A 27999-nucleotide genomic window follows, 5' to 3' on the forward strand; every position below is an offset into this window, starting at 1 on the left:
CACCATCAGATCCTTCTACAAAAGGCTATACTCAACAAAACTAGAGAACCTGGATGAAATGGACAAGTTTCTAGACAGATGCCAGGTACCAAAGTTAAACCAAGATCAGGTTAATGATCTAAACAGTCCTATATCCCCTAAAGAAATAGAAGAAGTAATTAATAGTCTCCCAACCAAAAAAAGCCCAGGACCAGATAGGTTTAGTGCAGAGTTCTATCAGACCTTCAAAGAAGATCTAATCCACGTTCTTCATAAACTATTCCACAAAATAGAAGCAGAAGGTAGTCTACCCAACTCATTCTATGAAGCCACAATTACTCTGATACCTAAACCACAAAAAGACCCAACGAAGATAGAGACCTTCAAACCAATTTCCCTTATGAATATCGATGCAAAATGCCTCAATAAAGTTCTCCCTATCCCGAATCAAAGAACACATCAAAACAATCAACCATCATGACCAAGTTGGTTTCATCCCAGGGATGCAGGGATGGTTCAATATACGAAAATCCATCATCGTAATCCATTATATAAACGTACTCAAAGACAAAAACCACATGATCATCTCGTTAGATGCGGAGAAAGCATTTGACAAAATACAACACCCATTCATGATAAAAGTCTTGGAAAGATCAGGAATTCAAGGCCCATGGTAAAAGCAATATACAGCAAACCAGTAGCCAACATCAAAGTAAATGGTGAGAAGCTGGAACCTATCCCACTAAAATCAGGGACTAGACAAGGTTGCCCACTTTCTCCCTACCTATTCAACATTGTACTTCAAGTCCTAGCCAGAGCAATTCGACAACAAAAGGAGATCAAGTGGATACAAATTGGAAAGGAAGAAGTCAAAATATCACTTTTTGCAGATGATATGATAGTATATTTAAGTGACCCTAAAAATTCCACCAGAGAACTCCTAAGCCTGATAAACAGCTTCAATGAAGTAGATGGATTTAAAATTAACTCAAACAAGTCAATGGCCTTTCTGTACACAAAGGACAAACAAACAGGCTGAGAAAGAAATTAGGGAAACAATACCCTTCTCAATAGTCACAAATAATATAAAATATCTTGGCGTGACTCTAACTAAGGAAGTGAAAGATCTGTATGATAAGAACTTCAAGCCTCTTAAGAAAGAAATTAAAGAAAATCTCAGAAGATGGAAAGATCTCCCATGCTTATATATTGGCAGGATCAATATAGTAAAAATGGCTATCTTGCCAAAAGCAATCAACAGATTCAATGCAATCCCCATTAAAATTCCAACTCAATTCTTCAACGAATTAGAAAGGGCAATCTGCAAATTCACCTGGAATAACAAAAAACCTAGTATAGCAAAAACTCTTCTCAAGGATAAAAGAACCTCTGGTGGAATCACCATGCCTGACCTAAAGCTGTACTTCAGAGCAATAGTGATAAAAAGTGCATGGTACTGGTATAGCGACAGACAAGTAGACCAATGGAATACTTTGAAGACCCAGAAATGAACCCACACACCTATGGTCACTTGATCTTTGACAAGGGAGGAAAAATCATCCAGTGGAAAATAGACAGCATTTTCTTCATGTAGAAGAATCGGAATTGATCCATTCCTATATCCTTGTACTAAGGTCAAATCTAAGTGGATTAAGGAACTCCACAAAAAACCAGAGACACTGATATTTATAGAGGAGAAAGTAGGGAAAAGCCTCGAAGATATGGGTACAGGGGAAAAATTACTAAATAGAGCAGCAATAGCTTGTGCTGTAATATCGAGAATCGACAAATGGGACTTCATAAAATCGCAAAGCTTCTGTAAGACAAAAGACACTGTCAATAAGACAAAAAGGCCACCAACAGATTGGGAAAGGATCTTTACCTATCCTAAATCAGATAGGGGACTAATATCCAATATATATAAAGAACTCAAGAAGGTGGACTCCAGAAAATCAAATAACCCCATTAAAAAACGGGGCTCAGAGCTAAACAAAGAATTCTCACCTGAGGAATACCGAATGGCTGAGAAGCACCTGAAAAAATGTTCAACATCCTTAATCATCAGGGAAAGGCAAATGAAAACAACCCTGAGATTCCACCTCACACCAGTCAGAATGGCTATGATCAAAAATTCAGGTGACAGCAGATGCTGGTGAGGATGTAGAAAAAGAGGAACACTCCTCCATTGTTGGCGGGATTGCAAGCTTGTACAACCACTCTGGAAATCAGTCTGGTGGTTCTTCAGAAAATGGACATAGTACTACTGGAGGATCCAGCAATACCTCTCCTGGGCATATATCCAGAAGATGTTCCAACTGGTAAGAAGGATACATGCTCTACTATGTTCATAGCAGCCTTATTTATAATAGCCAGAAGCTGGAAAGAACCGAGATGCCCCTCAACAGAGGAATGGATACAGAAAATGTGGTATATTTACACAATGGAGTACTACTCAGCTATTAAAAAGAATGAATTTATGAAATTCCTAGGCAAATGGATGGACCTGGAGGGCATCATCCTGAGTGAGGTAACCCAATCACAAAAGAACTCACACAATATGCACTCACTCATAAGTGGATATTAGCCCAGAAACTTAGGATACCCAAGATATAAGATACAATTTGCTAAACACATGAAACTCAAGAAGAATGAAGACCAAAGTGTGGACACTTTGCCCCTTCTTAGAATTGGGAACAAAACACCCATGGAAGGAGTTACAGAGACAAAGTTTGGAGCTGTGACGAAAAGGATGGACCATCTAGAGACTGCCATATCCGGGGATCCATCCCATAATCAGCTTCCAAATGCTGACACCGTTGCATACACTAGCAAGATTTTGCTGAAAGGACCCAGATATAGCTGTCTCTTGTGAGGCTATTCCGGGGCCTAGCAAACACAGAAGTGGTTGCCCACAGTCAGCTATTGGATGGATCACAGGGCCCCCAATGGAGGAGCTAGAGAAAGTAACCAAGGAGCTAAAGGGATCTGCAACCCTATAGGTGGAACAACAATATGAATTAACCAGTACCCCCCCCCCCCAAGCTCGCGTCTCTAGCTGCATATGTATCAGAAAATGGCCTAGTCGGCCATCAGTGGAAAGAGAGGCCCATTGGTTGTGCAAACTTTATCTGCCTCAGTACAGGGGAATGCCAGGGCCAAGAAGTGGGAGTGGGTGGGTGGGGGAGTTGGTGGGGGAGCGGGTGGGAGACTTTTGGGATAGCATTGGAAATGTAAATGAAATAAATACCTAATAAAAAATAAAATAATTTTTTTTTAAAAAGAGGGAAAAAAAATCAAGTGTCAGAACAGAGGGGCTAGTCATTTCTGAAGTTAGAGATGTTGGATGAATAAAGGGATGTTACAAATAACATTATTCCCAGAAATTTGATAACTTAGGGGAAATGATCTACTCCTCTAACAAGAAGGCAACCAAAGCCCAGGCAAGAACAGATAACCTCAGGGAGTCCGGAGCTATTAAAAATAGACCAAGAAGTAAGCAAACATCTGCCAAACAGAAAACACAAGCCCATATGGTACTCTACCATCCATTCTAGAAAACTGAAACAAAAGAAATGCTTCCTAATTCTGGTTCTATCACTATCCAAATACCACGATCAATCTAAACACATCCCACCCAGAAGATATAAAGATTCAAATATGTGTGTGACAAGATGATCAAAATCAAATGTCATTAGGGATCTACACACTGAGAAAACAAGGTACCAGTATAGACCTGTTAGAATGAAAAGTCCCAAATGCAGCTATTAAAGGCTAGCTAGTAAGGACTAGCAACACTAAGGGAACAGCAACATCATTCACTGCTGGCAGGAATTTGAAGCAGACCAGCGACTTTTGAAAACAGTCTAGCAGTTTCTAAAATACATAAACATAGTCTTCCCAATGATGATGTTATTCACACTAATTAAAGAAAGTTGAAAACTTCTGTCTACCCTCAAAGTTGTAGATATTTAAAGAAGCCTTATTTAAAACTGCCAAATTTTCAAAGTGATCAAGATGTGGGTCCGTAAGTAAAGAGATAAGCAAACACTAGTCAGATTCACACTAGGCAAAAATATTAAGAGACACATTAAAAAAAAGTACTAGTGAGCCACAAAAAGAAAGATCCGCAAATGCATCCTGCTAACTACATACAAAACCATTGTATGTGGCACTGTGGGAAAAGCCAAAATCCGGAGCCAGTTAAAATACAGAATGTTTTCCACAGGTTGGGAGAGAAAGAAGAGGAAAGGTGGAGTGGAGGAGATGGATAGGACAATGGCAGCATTGTGGACTATTATGGTAGTGATAGCATGCACGAATCCATATGTCTAATAAACTAATTTCTAAAAAAATATAAGTATTTATGCAAACATATATACAAAACAGATGAGGATATAAGTCCCAGCTTTCCACTTGGGTTAGCAGAGAACAATGAAGTTTAACACTAATTTCAAATATGGCTGTGAAAAGGAAGCTTGTAAGAAAGGAAGGTTGAGGAATACACCACAGTTTTGAGTTCAAAGTTTAAAGACCCCGAAGACCTTAAACATCAGATGACAATACATCTAGTATCAGCAATAGGTGCTTGGAAAGCTAGACAGGAAACACTGGAATAGCCCTCTGTATTCCTGTGTTAAGACCCATTCCCATCTAAGGATTGCTTAAAATAATATGAAGATATGTCATAAAATGAGAATAAGTTTTGAAACCACCAATAAAATAAAAATTCCTTTATGGTTATAAAATTCTATGAAATTAGATAGAAGTTTCATCTAATAAAAACTATACAATATGATCAATGGCAATTAAAAAAAAAACTTGCCTCTAAGAGTATTTGTAAGAAAACTACAAAAATGATCACTTAAAAACATTTTTGTATTTTAAATTATATATTTTCAGTAGAGAAAATATATAAAATCACTCATAATCCACACTTCAAAAAATAGTTACCATTTTGATATCTCTTCTTTCTAGTGCAGTTTAAAAAAAAGAGACATACTTTTAAAACCCTACTGTTCAAAATTCAAAACACTTTGATTTTAAGACATACAGAAATCAAGTTGGAATTAACTCAAAAATTCTCTCCCTGCTGGCTAGTTTTCACATTGCTGGAAATTGCCATAAAGGCCATTGGGAGAGAAAAGCCATCAAACTTCACCAGCTACAATACTGACCTACCAGGCAAGATATATCCACCGATGCAAAACACGCAAATCTTGCTTGGGTAACCAACTACCTTTTATTTTTTATTTTATTTTATTTTATTGGATATTTATTTCATTTACATTTCCAATGCTATCCCAAAAGTCCCCCACACGCTCCCCAACCCACTCCCACTTCTTGGCCCTGGCATTCCCCTGTACTGAGGCAGATAAAGTTTGCACAACCAATGGGCCTCTCTTTCCACTGATGGCCGACTGGGCCATTTTCTGATACATATGCAGCTAGAGACGCGAGCTCGGGGGGGGGGGGTTACTGGTTAGTTCATATTGTTGTTCCACCTATATAGGGTTGCAGATCCCTTTAGCTCCTTGGTTACTTTCTCTAGCTCCTCCATTGGGGGCCCTGTGATCCATCCAATAGCTGACTGTGGGCAACAACTTCTGTGTTTGCTAGGCCCCGGAATAGCCTCACAAGAGACAGCTATATCTGGGTCCTTTCAGCAAAATCATGCTAGTGTATGCAACGGTGTCAGCATTTGGAAGCTGATTATGGGATGGATCCCCGGATATGGCAGTCTCTAGATGGTCCATCCTTTTCGTCACAGCTCCAAACTTTGTCTCTGTAACTCCTTCCATGGGTGTTTTGTTCCCAATTCTAAGAAGGGGCAAAGTGTCCACACTTTGGTCTTCATTCTTCTTGAGTTTCATGTGTTTAGCAAATTGTATCTTATATCTTGGGTATCCTAAGTTTCTGGGCTAATATCCACTTATGAGTGAGTGCATATTGTGTGAGTTCCTTTGTGATTGGGTTACCTCACTCAGGATGATGCCCTCCAGGTCCATCCATTTGCCTAGGAATTTCATAAATTCATTCTTTTTAATAGCTGAGTAGTACTCCATTGTGTATATGTACCACATTTTCTGTATTCATTCCTCTGTTGTGGGGCATCTGGGTTCTTTCCAGCTTCTGGCTATTATAAATAAGGATTGGATTTCAAAGTCTTCTCTGAAAGAGGGAATTTGTGCCTGATACTGTAAACTTGAAAGGTCCTAGGTCCTAGAGAGGTACCTATTACTGTTGTCTTATTACAGGGATGTCTTGTCAAATTGCCTTCTAAATATTTGCTTTTTTATAAACAGATTCATGCTACACTCAACTTGGCCAAGAAAGCTTTACTCTACACTTTAATGCAGTGGTCAGAAGTTAATCAAAGTGCTGGGAATAAGTGACTACTGGGTACTCAGCCCTAAATGAGACATCTATATCAACCCCCCTCCCCCGAGGCTGTGGGAACATCAAGGAAGATGGGGTGGAAAGAATTATGGGACAGAGAATGGGGAAGAGTGCCGTGAAATACTGTCTTTTGAACATGCATGGCTACTGCACTCATAAACAGCAGCTAGTTACCTACACAGTATCAAATCAGCAAGATCAGTTGACATTCCAACAGGACTCAGTGGGTTCTATATATATTTTTAAAAGTTAGAGGCTATGAAGAATAGGGGACGGAGATATTTTAGTGGTACCTGAGGAAGCTGGGAGAGGTGAGTTGAGAGTGCACTTTGATCAAGATACATTGCTTACATGTATGACACTGTGAATGAATAAATACAATTATTCTATTAAAATATATTAAAACCTGTTATCCTTTCTAGCAAAAATACATCAGTATAGCTATGTTTTGGAATGTTTAATTTTAAATGTCGCCTTGACATAATCTAGGATTATCAAGAAAGGAAATCTTAATTAGGACTATTTAAGTTAGGCTGGCCTATGGTCATGTCTGTGTGAGACTACCTTGATTATTAATGGAGTAGGAAGACCTACCTACTGTGGGTGACACCACCTACATAGGGGATTCGGAACTGCATTAAGAATGGAGACAGATATACACAGAAGATGCTCCAACATGTAATAAGGACACATGTTCCACTATGTTCATAGCAGCCTTATTCATAATAGCCAGACGCTGGAAAGAACCCAGATGTCCCTCAACAGAGGAATGCATATAGAGAATGTGGTACATTTACACAATGGAGTACTACTCAGCTATTAAAAACAATGAATTTATGAAATTCTTAGACAAATTGATGGATCTGGAGGATATCATCCTAAGTGAGGTAACCCAATCACAAAAGAACACACATGATATGTATCCAATGATAAGTGGATATTAGCCCAGAAACTCAGAGTATCCAAGATACAATTTGCAAAACATATGAAACTCAAAAAGAAGGAAGACCAAAGGATCAAAGATTTTGATCCTTAGAAGGGGGAACAAAATAGCCATGGATGGAGTTACAGAAACAAAGTATGAAGCAGAGAAGGAAGGAAGGACCATCCAGAGACTGCCCCACACGGGGATCCATCCCAAAAACAACCACCAAACCCAGACACTATTGCATGTGCCAGCAAGATTTTTCTGACAGGGCCCTGATATAGCTATCTCTTGTGAGGCTATGCCAGTGCCTGACAAATATAGAAGAGGATGCTCATAGCCATCCATTGGGTGGAGTACAGGGTCAACAATGAAGGAGCTAGAGAAAGTACCCAAGGAGCTGAAGGGGTTTGCAGCCCCATAGAAGGAACAACAATATGAACTAACCAGTAACCCCAGAGCTCCCTGGGACTAAACTACCAACCAAAGAAAACACATGGTGGGGCTCATGGCTCCAGCTGCATTTGTAGCTGAGGATGGTCTAGTTGGTCATCAATGGGAGGAGAGGCCCTTGGTCCTGTGAAGGTTCTATGCCCCTGTGTGTGGGAATGCCAGGGCCAGGAAGCAGGAGTGGGTGGGTTGGTGAGCAAGGGGAGGGGGAAGGGGGTATCGGACTTTCAGAGGGGAAACTAGGAAAGTAGATAACATTTGAAATGTAAATAAAGAAAATATCTATAAAAAAAAACAATGGTGGAGATGGGGCGCTTAGTTCAAGCATGCATGTGTAAACCCACTGTTCATATCTATGTGTTATGACAAGTGGCTTCATTTCTCATAATAATGGACAATAATCTAAAATTATGAGCCAAACAAGTTTTCTTCCTTAATTGCTTTTGTCAAAGGAACATGAAATAAAACTCATACATAACACATAAACAACAATTTTATTTTCTTCAGCCCAATAATCCATTCATGTTAATTTATTCAACATAACTCTTAATAACTGAATATATTTTAATTACTAATACAAAATCATTTAACAGCCTGTTACTGTAGCAAAGCTATCCTTAAAAGCCTGTAACAGCCATATATGTGTGTGTGTGTGTGTGTGTGTGTGTGTATGTATATACATATACACATACATATACATATCTTCTGCAAATTTGATTACATTCTAGAAATCCATAAAAAGGTTATTAATGTATAAATACTATCTTTTAAACTTTTAACATTTACTTATAAACCCTTTCAGGAATATTGTACTGCTAATACATAGGGCCCCATAAAGTACGCTAACTTAACCTTGATAAACACAAGATTTTATCATTAAAAGTAAGTCTTTACAATTTGATAATAAATTTTTGTTCTTTAGAATAATTCATAACAAAATTTGATGGTGATTCCTTAAACACTTATAAGCATGCTATAACAGCTGAATATAATCTAATCCAGAAATAATATAGGTACTCAATTTCCAAAACTCATACAGGAGGAAGGTAGTGGGAATTCCTGGATATAAGCAAAGTATAATACATGATATAATGCATAAAAATGACATGATATATTGGATGGATCACAGGGCCCCCAATGGAGGAGCTAGAGAAAGTACCCAAGGAGCTAAAGGGATCTGCAACCCTATAGGTGAAACAACAATATGAACTAACCAGTACCCCGGAGCTCTTGTCTCTAGCTGCATATGTATCGAAAGATGATCTAGTCGGCCATCACTGGAAAGAGAGGCCCATTGGTCTTGCAAACTTTATATGCCCCAGTACAGGGGAATGCCAGGGTCAAGAAGTGGGAGTGGGGGGGGATTGGGGGAGGAGGGTATGGGGGACTTTTGGGATAGCATTGGAAATGTAAATGAAGAAAATACCTAATAAAAAAATTTGAAAAATGACATGATAAAAAGGCAGTATGTTATAATGTTAACTTAAAAGGATGTAGGCTGGGGAGGTGGCTCACTAAATAAAGCACTTGGTACACAAAGCGTGAGGAGCTGAGCCTGAATCTTCAGAACCTTCAGAAATTTGTGTGCATGTCTGTAATTTCAGTATTCCTACAGTAAGATGGAAGGCAAAGACAAGAGAATCCTTTGAAGCTCATGGTCCAGCCAGCTTAGCTAATGCAGCAGCAGACAACAGAGAGATCTAGTCTCACCAGAGGGAGAAGGGAGGACTTTTACTTCAGGTTATCCTCTCACTTCCCCATGTATGAAATAGCATATGCGATTTACTCTCAGGCACTCTTACACAGGTACATGGAAATAATTAAAATGAAACATTATGCAAAACTTACAAATTATCATAATTTTGGCACATGTGAGAAAATGCCTATCAGTTTGATTTCAAGATAGTAATGTTACTGTGATGTAAAAAATTAAGATATCCTTCAGACAGAGCTGTTGAAATGAAAAAATCAAACATACTTAGTAAGAAACGTACTACCAGAAACCTGCAGGCCATTCCTGCCAAAGACTGCAGCTCTTCAGCTGTCCTTCTAGTTTCCCAGTCCAGCCCCCAAGACTCATCCCCAGCTCTGTAGATTCCCCCACTGCACCTCCTCCATCTCCAGTACAACATACAGACTTTCCACTCCTAATGCCTCTCCCTCCCTCCACTTATTGCTTTATCCAGGCCCCTAAGACCTGGAGGCATTGCCTAGGATTCCACAAGCCACCCTAGTTAGACGGGCAGACAGGATAATTACAGATCTTCACCTTTCTCTCTGCTCTCCCAAATCCAATCCTAGTGTAATCCCCAGTTGTGCAGCACATCACCTGCTGTAGTAGCCTCTTCCTCTTTGTTCCCATCTTCAGTGGAGGACACAGACCTTCCCCTCCAGACTTCTTGTGCTCCACTCATTGCTTATCCCATACACAACTCTAGCAGGCTTTCATTGGGAACCCACTTTAGCCAAGAAGCAAGATGCCAACTGAAGGTCTTAGCCTCTTGCTCCATTTCTCTAAATCTAATCCCCTAGCCTCATTCTCAGCTCTCAAACAGACCTTGTTCCTCTCTGACCCCACTCCCACAGACAAAGCAGATCCTACTGGCATACTCTGTTTTCCTACCTGAGATGGACTTCCTCAGCCTTGTCCCTCCAAGCCCATTCCCATTTCTAAGTGTCAGAACCCAGTACTTGGAAACACTTTCTACCTGGAACTTGCAGTGATCACATATATCAGAACTGGAGAAGAATTTTTTTAACAAGCCACACTAAAGTACCACAATCTCCTAAAAAGTCAGAGACAGCAACAGAAACCAAAAAACAAAACAGCCACAAATAAAATGAAAAAAGGGGAAGAAACCAGGTTGAAGGCACATAAAATGTTTTCAACAAAATCACCTAAGAAAATTTCCCAAACCTAGACAATGAGATATAAGGTGCGGAAAGCATACAAAACACCAAATAGACTGGACTAGAAAAGGAAGTTCCCTTAACACATAAGATTCATAACACTGAATGTACAGAACAAACAAAGAATATTAAAAGATGCAAGGCAAAAGACCAAATAACATATTAAGGCAGACCTATTAGAATTATACCTAACTTCTCTAAAAGCCAGAAGTGCTACAGACTACAGATGCCAGCACAGACTACTATAACCAGCAAAACTTTCACTCACAATAGACTGAGAAAGTAAGACATTCCATTTTAAAACCAAATTTAAGCAATATCTATCTACAAATCTAGTCCCTACAGAAGGCACTAGAAGGAAAACTCCAACCTAAAGAAGTTAACCACACCCAAGAAAACACAAGGAATAAAAATCCCAGAACAACAAATCAAAAGGGGAAATGCATGCACACATACAGGAACACACACATACAGGAACACACATTCAGGAACACACATAGGAACCCACACAGTACATACACCCTCTACCACAACAACAAAATAACAGGAATCAATGAACAGTGATTACTGACATCTCTAAACATAAATGGTCTCAATTCCCCAGTAAAAAGGTACAGGCTAACTAAATAGATTCAAAAACAGAATCCATCCTTCTGTTAGATTCAAGAAACACATCTTATTAACATCAAGGATAGATTATCACCTCAAAGTAAAAGGTTGGGAAAAAACATTCCAATCAAATCGACCATTGAAGCAAGCAGGTGCAGCCATTTTAACATCTGACAAAATAGACATCAAACCAAAACTAACCAGAAGAGATGTGGAAAGATACTACATACTCATCAAAGGAAAAATTCAAGAGAGGACATTGCAATTTTTCATATCTAGGCACCAAACACAAGGGTACTCAGGCTCATAAAAGAAATACTACTTCCACTTAAATTCCTCACTCACTGATAGTGGGAATTTTCAATTACACTCTTGCCAATATACAAGTCATCCAGATAAAAACTAAACAGAGATGAGATTGGGTGCATTCAGGGTGGTATGGGAGCAATTGATGGGAGAAGATACAGAGACCTAGAGATGAACATTAGACAGAAGCTGGGAAATCCCATGGAAGAGGAGGAGGAACAATTGTAGGAGCCAGAGAAGTCAAGAACACAGACAATCATAAGGACACACTTTAAAAACCTGTAAATCCACTGTGGGGTTTCAATATGCTTGGCCCAGGAAGTGGCACTATTAGGAGGTGTGGCCTTGTTGGAATAGGTGTGTCACTATGGGCATGGGCATTAAGACCCTCATCCTAGCTGCCTGGAAGCCAGTCTACTCCTGTCTACCTTTACATGAAGATGTAGAACTCTCAGCTCCTCCTGCACCATGCCTGCCTGGACACTGCCATGCTCCTGCCTTGATGATAATGGATTAAACCTTTGAACCTGTAAGCCAGCTCCAATTAAATGTTGTTCTTATAAGGGTTGCCTTGGTCATGGTGTCTCTTCACAGCAATGCTAACTATAACATCCATCAAATTGGAAAAACTGAAAGGGATAATTTTCTTGATACATATGACTTAGCAAAGTTAAATTAAGATGATAAGCATATTTAAACAGACCTATAACTCCAAGAGTAATAAAAGCAGAAATTAAAATTCTCCTAATCAAAACAAGTCCAAGGCCACCTGGTTTAAGTGCACACTTCTACAAGACTTTCGTAGAAGAGTTAATATGAATACTCCTCAAAATATTCTACAAAATAGAAACAGAAGGAACACTACCCAATTCTTTTTCCAAGTTGCCCTGATAGCCAAGTCACACCAAGACCCAGTGTGCGTGTGTGTGTGTGTGTGTGTGTGTGTATGTGAAAGGGGGGGGTGTCAGGGAGGGAAGAGAGAGAACAGAGAATGAATTATAGACCAACTTTCCTTATGAAAATAGATAAAAAATGTTCAATAAAATACTTGCAAGCTAAATCCAAAAATACGTCAAAAGGATCAACCACCATGATTACGGAGGCTTCATTCTAGAGATTCAGGGATGGTTCAACATATGTAAATCAATAAATGTAATCTATCCACATAGATAAACCAAGAGACAAAATTACATGATTATCTTATTAGATGAAGAAAGGCCTTTGACAAAATTCAATACCCCTTTGTGATAAAAGTTCTGGAGAAAATAGGGATACAAGGGGAATATCTCAACCCAATAAAGGCAATTAACACCAAGCATACAGATAACATCAATTTAAATGGAGAAAAGCTCAAAAGCAATTTTATTAAAATCAAAATAAAGAAGAAAGAGGCAAGGCTGTCCATATACATATTCATATACATATTCAATATGGTACTTGTAGTCTTAGCTAGAGCAGTAAGACAACAAAGGATACCAAGGGGGATACAAACTGGAAAGGAAGAAATAGTGATAAAAGTGTATCTACTCACAGGTGAAATGATAGTATATATATAAGTGACCCCCTAAATTCCACCAGGAAACCCCTATAGCTGATAAACACTTTCAGCAAAGTAGTTACATACAAAATTAACTCACAGATTAACTCCTCTATACAAACGACAAATGGCCTGAGAAAGAAAGAAATCAGGGAAACACTTTTCACAACAGTCTCAAATAATAAAAAGTATCTTGGAGTAACTCTAAAAGTAAGTCAAACACTTGCATAGCAAGAACTTCAGACATTTAAGAAAGAAATGAAAGAAGCTATCAGAAGATGGAAAGGTCTTCTATGCTCAATAGTTCAAAAGCATTAATATAGTACAAGTGGCCACCCTACCAAAAGCAATCTACAAATTCAATGCAATCCCCATCAAAATTCCAACAAAATTCTTCACAAATCTTGAAAGGACAAGTTCAATTTTCTATGGAAAAACACAGACACACAGACACATACACACCAAAAACAAAAACAAAACAAAACAACAACAAAAAAAAACACCCCAGGATAGTTAAAGTAATCATATATTTAAAAACTAACTAACAGACAAACATGCAGGAGATATCACTATTAGTGATTTCAAGTTGTAATACAGATCTATAGTCATAAAAACATTATGGTGTTGGCAGAAAAATGGACACAATGATCAATGGAATCAAACTGAAGAAGACCCAGACATAAATATACACACATGGACACACAACTGATTTTTGATAAAGAATCCAGATACACATTAGAAAGAAGTCAGCATCTTCAACAAATAAATAGTGCTAGTCAAAGTGGATGGCTATGGCTATATATAAAAGAAAATCCAAACTGATCCATACTTTTCTCCCTGCACAAAACTCAAGTCCAAATAGATCAAAGACCTCAACATTAGAGCAGATACACTGACCCTGATAGAAGAGAAAGTGGGGAACAGCCTTCAACACCTTGGCAAAGTAAGAGTTTCTGAACAGAACACTAATAGCATAAACATTAAGATCAACAAAGATAAATGAGACTTCAGGAAACCTAGAAGCTTCTGCTGGGTAAAGTGCATTGTTATTCGGACAATGAGTCAGCCTACAGAATTAGAAACTATTTTTACTAACTAAACATCAGATAAGAGGCCTAATATGCAAAATGTATGAAGAACTCAAAAAAACTACAAATCAAACAAATAAGCCAATTAAAAAATAATTCTTAAAATAGGAAATTCAAATGACTAAGAAACATTTAAAGAAAAATTTGACATACTTAGCCATCAGGGAAATGCAAGTCAAAAATACTGTAAGATTCTATCTTACACCTGTCAACTAAGAACAACACAAGTGACTAACTAATGTGGGTGAGGATGTGGAACAATGAGAACACACCTCCACTGCTGGTGGGAGTGCAAACTCATGGAGCCACTACAGAGATCACTGTGGCAGTTCCTCAGAAAGTTGGAAATCAACTGACCTCAAGATCCAGCTATACCACTCTTGGGCACATAACCAAAGGATTCTTCATTCTACCAGAGATACTTGTTGGTTTTATTCATAACAACCAGAAACTGGAAATAACCTAGATATCCCTCAACAGAAGAATGGATACTTGCAGGAGGTGGGTCATGAAATTTGTAGGTAAATGGGTAGAACAAGGGAAAAAGTATCATGCTGAGTGAGGTACTCCAGACCCAGAAAGACAAATATGGTATGTTTTCACTGATACATGGATATTAGTGCTTAAGTCTATAGTCATCATGCTACAGTAGAACCACAAAGGCTAGGTATAGTGTAAAGTACTGGAGGATGGGCAGGGTGGAGGGATAGATCAGTTTAGGAAAGGAAAATAAAATAGTTAAGGATGAATGGATGGATGGATGGGAAGTGGTACAGGAAGACCAAGTTGGGAGGGGAGCAAAGAAAGGAATACAGGGAGAGACAGCTAAAAATAAGGGCCATCTGAGCGGTAGTATGGAAGCATAATAGTAGAAGCTTCCTAATACACACACACACACACACACACACACATATGAAGGCCATCTAAATTAAATTACCAAATGAGGGAAAAGAGAGAGCTCCAACTCGTCATCTCTTTGTCACCATGAAACTTCTAAAGACCTGGGATTGGGTTATATCTGATTGAGATGTTGGTCAAAAGAGTCCCACAAGAATCTCCAAACAACCCAGGCTGTTGCCAAGACTACAGGTTGCTTTCCACAAACTGACAGAAAAGCTCCAATGCTGAAGACAAGACCTACACATCTCACTGAACTCTAGCTAGTACTTACGTAAGTCTTCACCCGTTCATGCTAACATCTTTGGTATGGGAAAGTACTCTGTATACTACCAAAAGTGAAATGTAAACACCAACCTAGCCACAAATCCTTTGATCTACAATGGTGTCCAGTCTGCAAGATATGCTAGTGTAACAATAGCATAAAGCTGTTGGAGTAACCATATTAATCTGTTTGATTTAACTTAAGGCTCATTCCACAAGATGAAACCTATACCTAACAGATTAGGTAACCAACCTATGAGGAAAACTAAATATAATTTTTATTTAAAAAAAAAGGTAGCTATAAAGTAACTCCTATTGATATTCTGCTAGATTCATAGTTTAGTGCCTTGCTCAAGATTCTTCTTATAGCAGATTAAAACAGAGTCCCACATGCAGATATTATACAGAGTTAGAGACCTTGAAACAGGAAACCCTAAGTGGGATGTCCCCATCAAATGTTCACATAGGAGTTTAGGGAACCATGTAGAGGACAAGGCAGAAGAGCATTAGGAGCCAGAGGGGAGGGAGAGACCAGCACAAGCCCTCAAAACCAACACGACCCAAGCTCATGTGAATTCACAGAGCCTGTGCATGCATGGGGTCTGCACGGGTCTACACCAGTTTGTCTGCACATATATTATGGCTTCCAGTCCATTGTTTTTATGCGATTTCCTGGATACAGGAATGTGTGGCTCTCTGATTTTTGTACCTTCTCTTTGGGTTCTTTTCCTTCTGTTTGTTTTGTGTAATTTGATGTGTTAATTTTTATTTTATCTTATATTTTATTATTGCTCCTTGGAACCCTCTTTGTTTTCTAATGAGTCTGAAGAGGAGCACATCTGGATGGGAGAGCAAGTGGAGAGGAGTGTGAGGAGCAGATGGCGGCAAAGTGTAAGAAGGATCCATTATGTGAAAGAAAATCTATTCTAAACAAAAAAGAAACATATTTTTATTAAATGAAAACACTTTTTCCTATCATTATTCATTACCAAAATCATTACTGCCAATACTACCAAGGAGGACTTTCCTCCCTTGATGAATTACAGTAAAAGGCTCCACAGTGTTCAGAACCTATGCTAGGAAGAGTGGAATTTACAGTTTTTAAGTGTATCATTACAGACACAAATGGCATCCTCAAACTCAATAGAAACAAGAAAAAACAAAAACCAAAAAACAACCAGCTTCCAAACTTCAAGCCATTGCTTTTCTTTTGAATTTGTATCTAAACACTATCTCAGTAAAGCCCTTAAACTACACCAGAAGAGATGCCCTGCCAGAGAGCAAATTCAGTGCATAAACTCACCAAGTCAAATGTGCTCCTTTCTAAGCAAAAACAAACCTACAAAAATAAAAAAGTAAAATGAAAAATAAAAACTGACAAATGTCTAACAAAGCTCACTGGATTATCCACTTAAAATCTGAGATTCCTTGAGTTGATATGAAACCATAGTTTAATAGGCTCTGCAGGAAACAGGGAGGAAAGCAACACTAAAATGTCTCTAACTTCAACAGTACAGTAAAATGGGGAATTTTATAAAGTAGGATAAAAAGCCAAACGTCCATCCGGGCAGGAAGGCTGTCTTCGTTTTGGGAGCTCACGGCTGGCAATGAAAGGAATGCCAACAGCAGATGGCCAGATCCAGGGCTTAAGACAGAGAGACTTAGAAAATCTGTACTATACTTACACTAATGAGACTATTAAGAAGCAGAAAGAAGACAGAGCCAGACTAAGGATGCTCACTGGCACTTGCAGAGAGTAGAGATGGCAAGAAAACATCTCGCCTTGGTATTCAGCACTCACCTGGAGCAGCCATGCAAGAACATGTTAAAAGAGTTCTATGATCTATATTCTGAGCAAGCTCAGCAAAAGTATCAAAAAACTATAAACTGATACCAATTCAGCAGAATACTTTTGATAATAGGAAGAAACTGAATCAGAACCACACACTAGTTATCAGTTTAGAGGTAGAAATCTGGGTCTTCAGGTTTGAAACATGAAGTTTCAAAGACCTAGGCCCTACCTTGAGGGGGAAAAAAAAAGGTTACACAAGGGCAAAGTAAGCCTTCCCAAACATATTCCTGAAGGACTGCCCACAGGTATGGCCAGCATCTGTGACTACACTTACGAAGAAAAGCCCATTTACTGAACCAGCATCTATAACCCGATTTCCCAAAGTACAGTCTGTAGGTGAGAACAGTATATAAAAACTCCTTGGTATACACAACCAGCATCTGAGACAAAGAAGGCCTAGGGATGTGATAGGCATCTTGGATCCAAGAAGGAATGCTGAGGATCTTAATAGTGGGGAAACTGCATGGTCCAGCTCTGCTCTTGATATTTTCTTACTTTTACACTGAATTTAGCAGGATGGATCTGTTTTGCCATCTCTCCAGCACTTGGAAGGCTTGACTAACCCTTAGTGTGGTGATTTGAATGAAAATGCACCCTCTGCACACATACTCATAGGGAGTGGCATTACTGGAGGTGTGACCTTTTGCTAAGTGTGATCTTATTGGAGGAAGTGTGTCATTGGAGGTGGGCTTTGATGTTTCAGAAGCTCAAGCCAGGCCCAGTGTCAGTCACTCTCTCTTCCTGCTGTCCACAGATCTAGATATGGAACTCTCAGCTCCTTCTCCAGTCTCATGTCTGCATATGTGCTTCCTGAATGGACTATATCTCTGAACCTGTAAACCAGTCCCGATTAAATGTTTTCCTTTATAAGTGTTGCTGTGGTCACAGTGTCTTTTCAGAGCAATAGAAACCCTAAGACACCTAAGCACACTAAGAGCTCCACCCAAATAAAAAACAAATAGTTGTGATACTCAAAGTCAAAAATTACGTGATCTTCTTAATACATACAGCAAAGTCTTTTCATAAAACCAAGCATCCTTTCATTATAAAAGTCCCAAAGAGAAAAGGACTAGCAGTAACTTAACATAATAAAAGCTGTAAATGATAAGCCTACAGCCAATATTATAATACATGGGAAAACACTCTTAAAAATTTCCACTAAAATCAAGAATAGGACAAGGTTGTCCAGTTTTTCTACTCTTGTTCGAAATGTTGGCTAAAGTCTTAGGAGCAGTAAGAGAAGTAAATAAAAGAGATACAAATAGGAAAGGAAGAAGTAAAAATATCCTTATTTTTGGATTGTGTTACTCTCTATAAAAAATCCTAAAGACTCTACCAGAAAACACTTATACCTAATAAACAGTTTTAAACAAAGTGGCAGAATATAAAATTATCATATATAAACCAATAACTTTCATATGTGCCAGTAAAGAACATGTTAAGAAATCAGGAAAATCCATTCACAGTCTTGGAATGAGCCTGACCAAAGTAGTGAAACAGGACTCCAGCCACTTAGGAATAAAGTTGACAATTAAATGGGGCATCATCAAATTAAAGGAAGCAAATTAGTAAAGAGAGCCTGCAGAATGGAAGGAAGTCTTTGCAGGCCATCCATCTCATAGAGGATTAATATTTACAACATGCAAGTTTCTCACAAAACTACACAACAATAAATCAAACTACTCAATTATTATAAAAGGACTAGTTAAGTACAGTTATCAAAAGATGAAACACAAGTAGCCAATAAAGTGTTTTAAAATGTTCAGCCTCATGAGTCATCAAAAAAATTTAAGTCAAAACTGCACTGAGTTTCCATCCTACTCATCAAAACAGCAGTCATTAAGAAAATAAGTAACAGGCTCAGGAAAGATGGCCGCACAGCTAGGAACACTTGTGGCTCTTCCAGAGGATCACTCATGTCAGGAGGCTGATAACCATCCCTAACTCCAGCTCCCCAATGCCTCTGGCCTTCGAAGGCATCTGCACTCAGGTGGACATTCCCACTTGTAGTACACATAATTAAAAAATGTAAGTCTCAGAAACAGGAAAAATAAATACTGGTGAAGTATGGACAAAACTTACACACTGCTGGTGGGAATGAAAACTAATCCAAACATAGAAGTCAGTATGACTGATTCTCAATATTCACTCTACCTTGTGACTCAGGTACTTCACTTTTGGATATTTACCAAAACCAAAACAAAAGCAGAAACAAAACCACATCAAAACATCATAAGAATACTTGTAGATTAATGATTACTGAAGCCCTCTCCACAGTAGGTTATAGAACCAATCTAGGTGTCCAATAACAGGAACAATAAAATGTGGTGTGTATACACACACACACTGTAGTTGTTTCCAGCCATAAAGGACAGAACTATGTCATTTGCAGAAAAGAAAATGAATATCAGAGTTAATCATCTTGTCTCAGGAAGACAAAAGTGTATGTTCTTTCATTTGTCATTCCTAGAATTTATATACATAAAATAATGTATTTTAAATAATATTAAAATGAAATAATCCAAAACTGCCTGACTAGGGGAACAAAGTGGATTAACAGGAATGAGGAAGGAAATGAAAATGGAGGGTCAGTGGGGTAAGGAACGTGCTGGACAGACAATATAAGCTTACATGGAAACTGAATAACAGCTTTTAAGCATTTATTTCACAGAATATTTACTTACTTCAATTTAACTATGTAACTTAAAAATTTGATTATTTTAATTGACTTGATATTTGTGTCATTTTTAATTTAAATCCTACTTAAGAATAGGTCAGGATATATACTTTATAAAACACTAGACACATAAAAATGAAATTATATTACTGATCTGAAGACAAACTTTATTTTCTATTTTAAGCCACTGTGCCTTTCAAAAATGTATAATACATATCATGTAATAAAATATATGAGGAATATTGTACTATTTTATTTATTTAAAACTGTCAATTTCAAAGTGATCATTTACATTTAATATGTAGTTTTGCTAGAACAACTTTATTAATCAGGGTAGAAGGTTTTAACATTAAAATAAAAAAAGTTAATTACCTTCAAATAAACTGAGGTCTCTTCGTAGCCGTGGTCCATAAAGCCCTTCTAAAATACTCTCAAAACCTGTTTTCAAAGAGAAAAGTGTATTAGCTCCTGGAAAAGCTTTATTTTTTTAAATGATCAAAACACCTAAATTTTATATTAATCAACAAACAATTTACCATAGTATACCTGTTATTTTCACCCAGTTTAAAGTGAACTAATTATATAGTGACTGTCACATTAAGATTGTAAAGTAACTAGAATATTTAAATGCATATATTAACCCAAGCTAAGGGTTAATAAGCACGACCTAATATGTAAGTCAAGAATGCTGGGGCGCTTGGTCTTGCAAACTTTATATGCCTCAGTACGGGGGAACGCCAGGGACAAGAAGTATGAGTGGGTGGGTAGGGGAGTGTGTGTGTGTGTGTGTGGGGGGGTCTGGAGGACTTTTGGGATAGCATTTGAAATATAAATGAAGAAAATACCTAATTAAAAAAATAAATTAAAAAAAAAGAATGCTGGTGAGAATGTGGGAAGAGGGGAATAATGACTCACTGTTGGTGTGACTACAAAATTGTATTACCACAATGAAAATCAGTATGGAGAATTCTCAAAAAACAAAATGTACATCTACCATATGACCCACGTAAAACCCCTCTGTGGCATACGCCCAAAGAACTTGACATCATATTCCATATACACTTGCTTGGCTATGGCTATGTTCATTGCTGCTCTATTCATAATAACAAAGAAATGGAAAAAGCCTAAATGTCCTACACTGATAAATGGATAATGAAAATGTGATGTAGGTACACTAGGAAATACTAGTCATGTGTAAAGAAAAATGAAGTTTGCAGGTAACATGATGATGGTGCAAGGGGCTGAGGGTGGGGAGAGCTACAAACAGGGCACAGCAGGAAATAAATGCTATGAAAGGGGAAATGGGGAAAACAGGGAGGGAGACTTTATGTGGGAAAGGGGGATGTAAAAGAAAATACTGAGGGGAAGAAAAGGAGGGATAAAGGACGCTAAAGATGACTGGAACAAACAAACATTATTTATACTTACTTACAAATACATATACGTGCGTGTAAATTTTTAAATAAAGTTATGCTACTCAGGGTGATAATATCCCCCAAAGAGCTCTTGACTAAAAAACTTCTAGGTTCCAAGCAGGGTAACCTTATCCCTTTGAACTGTTGATCAGGGACGTTCAACAGACTCCCAAGGCTTGTGGTTGCCTTCCAGAATGCGAAGAGCTCAAGGGCACTCCTATGATTTTTACTAAATATTTAAGTAAAATATCTTGCATTTCATTTTGTACTGCTTGATAATAGAAAATGGAAGGATATTCCTACTCAGAGCAATGTCAAATCATGTACAAAGGAAGTTTTTATTTTAATTTTTGAACTTAAATATCACATAATTTCTTCCTTCCCTTTCCTTAACCTCTCCCATGCTCCCCTGGCCCCCTGTCAAATTTATAGCTTTTTCTTAAATTGTATTGTCATTGTCACATATATATTTCTACATAAAAACATAAATATATAAGTACGATCTGCTCAGTCTTCTTAGTGTTACACTTCTATGTATATTAATTTGTAAGAAATCAGCCTAGACTAACCGTGTGTCACCCAGTAGCAGGGGTAAATTATGAGACATATGTTAGGTGGCTTTGTCTTTGTGTGAACATTCAGAGTGTACTTGCATAAACCTAGTGCTTATCACCTATGTATTTCACGTTATGTACATGTACAGCAAGTATATTATGGAATAGTGTAGCTAGTTGTAACAAACCAGTAAGAACTCTTATTTATAAACTCATTAATACACAAAAAAGTTACACTAAAATATGAGATCATGGCAGAGATTTCTGGTTTTGTTTTAGCTCCAGTGTAGTGCTACTGGACCATCATTGTACCTACAATTCTTTTTTTTTTTTTTTTTTTTTTTTAAAACTTAATGAGTACTATATCTACATCACTCCTCACCCTCTGACTTCCCTCTCTAACTCCTTCTATGTCCACCATTTATAATTTCTTTAGGTATTATTGTTACATATACATATGCATATTTTATGCATATGCAAATGTGTAGATATAGCATACTGAGTCAGTTTAGCTTTCTTTCTTCATACATCTGTTGGACCAATAGAGATTGGATTGTGTATATGGAAGTCTGTCCGAGGAAGTATCAGATTCTCATCCTCTCAGCAGGCACTGACCATCTATATAGTTCTTTAGCCAGGAGTTGAATGGAGTTTTCACAATCCACCCTAGCATATAACTTGGATTTGTCATTATGCTGATTTTCCTCATGTAGCCATATGTTATGAGCTTCTTGTCATATGTAGAAGACACCATCAGACAGCAGAGGTCTTTGCCTTCTATCTCCTATTAAATGGGCTTTAAGTTTAATTAGATAGCTGTTGGTGAGTCAAAGATGTAAGTGCTACTATTGTACCACTGTGAATGTGCTGATCCATTTGGTATGATTTGTAGGCTTTACATCTGAGTAGAATAACTGACTGGTCCTCTCTCCTGGTAGTTTACATACCACCTTCTGATACTATAAAGAGTTGAACCTCAGGGAGAAGGCATTCAGATCGGTTCCAGCTAAATTCCTAGAAATTCTGTGTCCAAAGTCTGTGGTATCTTCAGCTATAGTGCTTCACCTTCATATTCTGGAAGGCAACCAGAACAAGCCATGGGAGTCTGAGGCTCCTTCCTCTCTGATGACTCTAGCTTGTGTCTAGCTGACACACAAAAGCAGCCTGCACACCATCTTTTGTTACCAAACAAAGCTTCCAGTAAGCGCATGTCTGAAACGAGTCTGCACTAGGTCCTCTGCATATATTATTATAGCTTTCAATTTAGTATTTTTGTTTTTAATAAAATTTGGGAAGATAAAAACCAATATATCATATGAAAAACAATTACTCACAAGGGCATCCAAAAGAGCTAGAGACAAATAAAACAAAGGTGAAAGAAAGAAATCAAGAAACCAAGAAACCAAGAAAGAAAGAAAGAAAGAAAGAAAGAAAGAAAGAAAGAAAGAAAGAAAGAAAGAACAAATGAGGAGGACGAGAGAGAGAGAGAGAGAGAGAGAGAGAGAGAGAGAGAGAGAGAGAGAGAGAGAGAGAGAGAGAGAAAGAGAAGAAAGAGAGAGTGAGAACAGCAAAGCCCCAGGTTCACTAAGAAACCATACCTCTGTGGAGAGCAACTGAGCAACCCTTGGGGCTTCACTCACACATATGTGAACACAAACACAAAAAGTTGAATAAAAACAGATATAAATAGGTTTATTGGGACAGTAATATGGTTTGGTGGGTAAGGGAGTTTGAAGCTAAGACTGACGATATGAACTGATCTCTAGAAAAAACATAGTGGAGCAAACTGACTCCCAAGTTGCCTTCTGACCTCCATATGTGCGACATGGTACCTGCCTTCCCAATAGATAAACGTTTTTTTTTTTTTTCTTTAATTTTGTTTATATATACTTCCTTATTTGTTTCACATTAGTTTCATTTATATTTCTTCTCATTCTCCATCCCAGATAGCAAAATATTCTGTAATAAATAGCTGTTTTCCTTTATGACACAGTAGTTTTACAAGTTTCATCATGACAAACCTGTATGTGAAGTATTCTATTTTTACTCCAAATTACCTAGTCTTGCCTAAACATTCCCTATGCCTGTGACCAGTCCCCTTCTCTAATGGCCCCTATTTTCCTTTTCCTTAGATTCTGCAGGTAGGTGAAAAGACAGTATTTGTCTTAGTTAATGTGGCAGTTTGAATAAGAATGGCCCTTATAGGCTCATATATTTCAATGCTAAGTCACCAGGAGTAGAACTGTTTGAAATGATTAAGAGGTGTGGCCTTATTCAAGAAAATCTGTCACTAGAGGGTGGACTTTGAGGTTTCAAAAGCCCAAGCCAGGCCTAATGTTTCTTTCTTTCCTTCCTATTGTCTGCATATCAGGGTGTAGAACTCTAAGTTCCTTCTCCAGGACCAGGTCTTCCTCTGTGCTGCCATGCTGCATGCCATGATGATAATGGTCTGAGTCTCTGAAACGGTAAGCAAGCCACCAATTAAATGCTTTTATAAGAACTGCCTTGGCCATGGCATCTCTTTACAGCAATGGAACAGTAATTAAGACAAAAGTTGGTACCAATAGGGTATTGCTGTGTCAGACTTGACCGTGCTGCTTATTGGTTGAATGTAGACTTTGAACTAGAAAAGCCATTAAATGATTTTGAGTGGGACTTTAATGGGCCATACTACTAAGAGAACGGTGCTGAAGGTGATTTGAATTATGTAGCGCAAGCTCAAGAAGTTTCAAAGGGGAAGAGTATTAATAAGTGGTCTAGAGATCATTCTTGTTATATTTTGGGAAATAATGAGGCTGCTTTTTGTCCTTATTCTAAAAGTTGGTCTGAAGCTAAATTGAAGAGTTTTGGATTAATCTCATTGAAGAATAGACTTCAGGACAGCCTACTATGACTCTGTTATGTGGTTTATTAGTAATCACTTTTGTGCAGATTTATAATAAAAAAGAGTAGTCTTGACAAAGAGAAATATAAAATGTACAGTTTGAGGAGAAGACGAGCACCAAGGAATGTAATGGACCTAAGTCCTCAAGCTAAGCTCAAGGAGATAAAAAGTTTAAAAAGCCTGATGATAAATGAGATAAAGGGAGTGGGGTAACCTTGGAATAAGACCCCTCCATGCTTAGCTTCCAATTTGCGAAGAGATATTAAAAGAAAGCTTAAGCAGTGAACAAAAAAGAAAGCTTGTGAAAATGTAATTAAACTATGGGGTCAAGTTCCAGCCCTAAATAAATAGCAGCAGAACTCAGGTGGCATCATCAGCCAAGTGGTTCTGACTTTATCAAGGAAAATACAAGAAAGCAGTAGTGGAATCTCCTGGGTAAGGAAAGCCACTGAGGCCAGGCATGTATGTGTCAGGGCTGTCCTTGCATGAAGGCCCGGAGAGTTCAATGTATGAAGTTGTGGAGGTGCAGCCTGAATTATGTTAGAGCTATTACCCAAAGATGCTAGAGATGCCAGAGTTGTGAGATACCTGCCAATAAGAGCTGCAAACAAGGAGTAGAATCAGCCCGCATTAGAGAAATGTGTTGTAGTCAACAAAGTTGGAAGGAGTTGGAGTTCTCAAGAACAATTTGACATCAGACATGGAGACACAGAATCTGGAGTTGCACTGCTGGTTTTCAATCTTGCTTTGGTATGGTATTTTACTATGCTTCCTTTCATCACTTTTGGAATGGTTATGTACATTCTGTGCCAATGGATGCTGGAAGTGTTATCTGCTTTTTGATTTTGATTTTACAGGATTACAGTTAAGATATAGTCTGGAATTTCAGAAGAGTTTGGACTTTGGACTTTTAAACCGTGTTGAGGCTAAAAGATCATGAGGACTTTTAAACTGAATGCATTTTGCATTATGATATGGCTATAAGCCTATTGGTGGTGGGGGGGTAAGGAGTGGAATGTGCTAGTCTGAATAAAATGGCCCCCAATAGGATCAAAGATTTGAATGCTTAGTCACCAGGGAGTAGAAGTGTTTGAAGAAAGAATTTGAAGTGTGGCCTTGCTGGAGAAAATATGTCACTGGGGGTAGGCTTTAAGGCTTCAGAAGTCCATGTCATGCCCAGTGTCTCTCTTCCTTTCTTTTGCCTGAGGATCACTTATAAAGAAGTTTAAGCTACTTCTCCAATGCATGTCTACCTGTGTGCCACTATGTTCTCCACTATGATAATGAACTAAGCCTCTAAAAGCCCCCAATTAAAATTCTTTCTTAAAAGAGTTGCTGTGGTCATGGTGTCTTTTCAGGAACTAAGACAGCTTATTTACTAGCTAGATACCACAGTTCCATCTATTTTCCTATAAACATAACTTGAATCTTCTTTATGCCTGAATAATAAATACTCTACTATATATATGATTATGTATATGGACACACACACACACCTCTTTGTCCTTTAATGGGATCCTAAGCGGGTTTCATAACTTGGCTTGTGTAAATTGTGGTCCAATAAACATTAAGTATTGTGGTGATTATTCTTGGTTGTAAACTTGACTACATATGGAATTAAAAAAAAACTAAAAAGGAAGGAGCACAAATCTGAGGGATTTTTGCTTAATCTGAAGTAAAGATCCATTTCTAATTAGAATCTTTGAGGTGGGAAGACTCCTCTAATCTGGGCCATGATCTCTGCTAGTTTAGCTGTGTGTGTGTGAGTGTACATGTATACATTTATATATATACATATATATATATATATATATATATATACACATTTATATATATGTATATATATATGTGTGTGTGTGTGTATGACATATGCATGTATGTATATACACACAGAGGAGAGAGGGAGAGGGGTAGGGGGAGAGGGGGAGAGAGAGATTGATTCTATAAGTTCTGTTATTTGACTCATACAGGCATGCGTGTGGGGTATGTATTTTATGCTGATTGACTCATTCAGAAGTTGTAAAGCTAAAGGACATGGTAGCTTTATTTTAGTGGTTTTTGTTTGCTTGTTTGTTTGAGAGAACTGCAAACTGCTTTCCATGGTGTCTAGACCAATTCACTTTCTTTCTAACAGTGCATAATGGCTCCTTTTTTAAGGTACTTTTTTTTTTTTTTTTTTTTTTTTTTTGGTTTTTCGAGACAGGGTTTCTCTGTCTAGCCCTGGCTGTCCTGGAACTCACTTTGTAGACCAGGCTGGCCTCGAACTCAGAAATCCGCCTGCCTCTGCCTCCCGAGTGCTGGGATTAAAGGCGTGCGCCACCACGCCCGGCTTTTTTAAGGTACTTTTACCAACAATTTTTTTTTATTGATGATACAGTCCTTCTGACTGATATGAGATGATATAATGTAGTACTGATCTGCATTTTTCTGAAAGGCAGAGATGTCAAAATATGTTTTCATATATTTGATGGCCATTTTACTTCTATCAAAAAGTATCTGTTCAGTTTATATGCCATTTATTGACTGAATTTTACTTATTGATGTCTGAGTTTGGCATTCTTTATATGTTTGGATATTAGTCCCATCAGAAGAACAGTTGTCAAAGATTTTCTGCTCTTATGCAGGTTTTATCTTCATTCTGTTAACTATTTTCTTTACTGCCAGAGCTCTTAACTTCATGATAGCCCATTTCTCAATTCTATTTCCTGAGCTACAGGAGTCCTATTCAGAACACCATTGCCTATCTCTATAGTTTCAAGCATTTCTCTTATGTTTGCCTTTCGTAGTTTCAAATATTTAACTTTTATTTTAAGGTCTTTGATTCATTTTGAGTTGATTTTTGTATAGGATGAGATGTGGATCTAATTTCATTCTTCTACAAATGACAAAGGATTACTAGCCAGGAAGTCAGGAATTAGGGACCATGGCCAACTCTCATTATCCCTTCCTTATGTTACATACAATGAAACAAACTGCTTGTCCCTCTCATCCAATCAGGAAGAAAAGGGACCCCAGTCTTCCCAGATGCTCTTCAGGATCTTGAAAATCACTGCCAAGTGCAAAGCCCCTGAGAATGTTCAGTCTTCTCAACTCTGATTACATAACTGGCACATGACAGTATTTGACTGTTAAGAGAAAATTTATCCCACTCTACATAGCCTAATGTCAAATCAGTAATCTCCATGCACTCAAAGCATAACTATAATCTGGCATTTGGTTTACCATAAAATGGCTATGATCCCATTACATACTTCCC

The 27999-nt window shown here is 38.0% G+C and overlaps 1 protein-coding gene across 9 annotated transcripts in view; it reads right to left on the reverse strand.

Moving 5' to 3' along the window:
• Lcorl (ligand dependent nuclear receptor corepressor like) overlaps positions 1 to 27999 on the reverse strand; it is a 151785-nt gene that overhangs the window by 81747 nt on the left and 42039 nt on the right. For all 9 annotated transcript variants that reach the window (XM_021161885.3, XM_029478132.2, XM_029478131.2 and 6 more), the window contains exon 2: positions 20263 to 20328. In XM_021161885.3, the coding sequence (XP_021017544.1) occupies positions 20263 to 20328 (66 nt within the window). The remainder of the gene's footprint in view (positions 1 to 20262; positions 20329 to 27999) is intronic.

The sequence above is a fragment of the Mus caroli genome, unplaced genomic scaffold (assembly GCF_978045245.1).
Source record: "Mus caroli unplaced genomic scaffold, Mus_caroli_1 scaffold_4, whole genome shotgun sequence".
Taxonomy (NCBI): domain Eukaryota; kingdom Metazoa; phylum Chordata; class Mammalia; order Rodentia; family Muridae; genus Mus; species Mus caroli.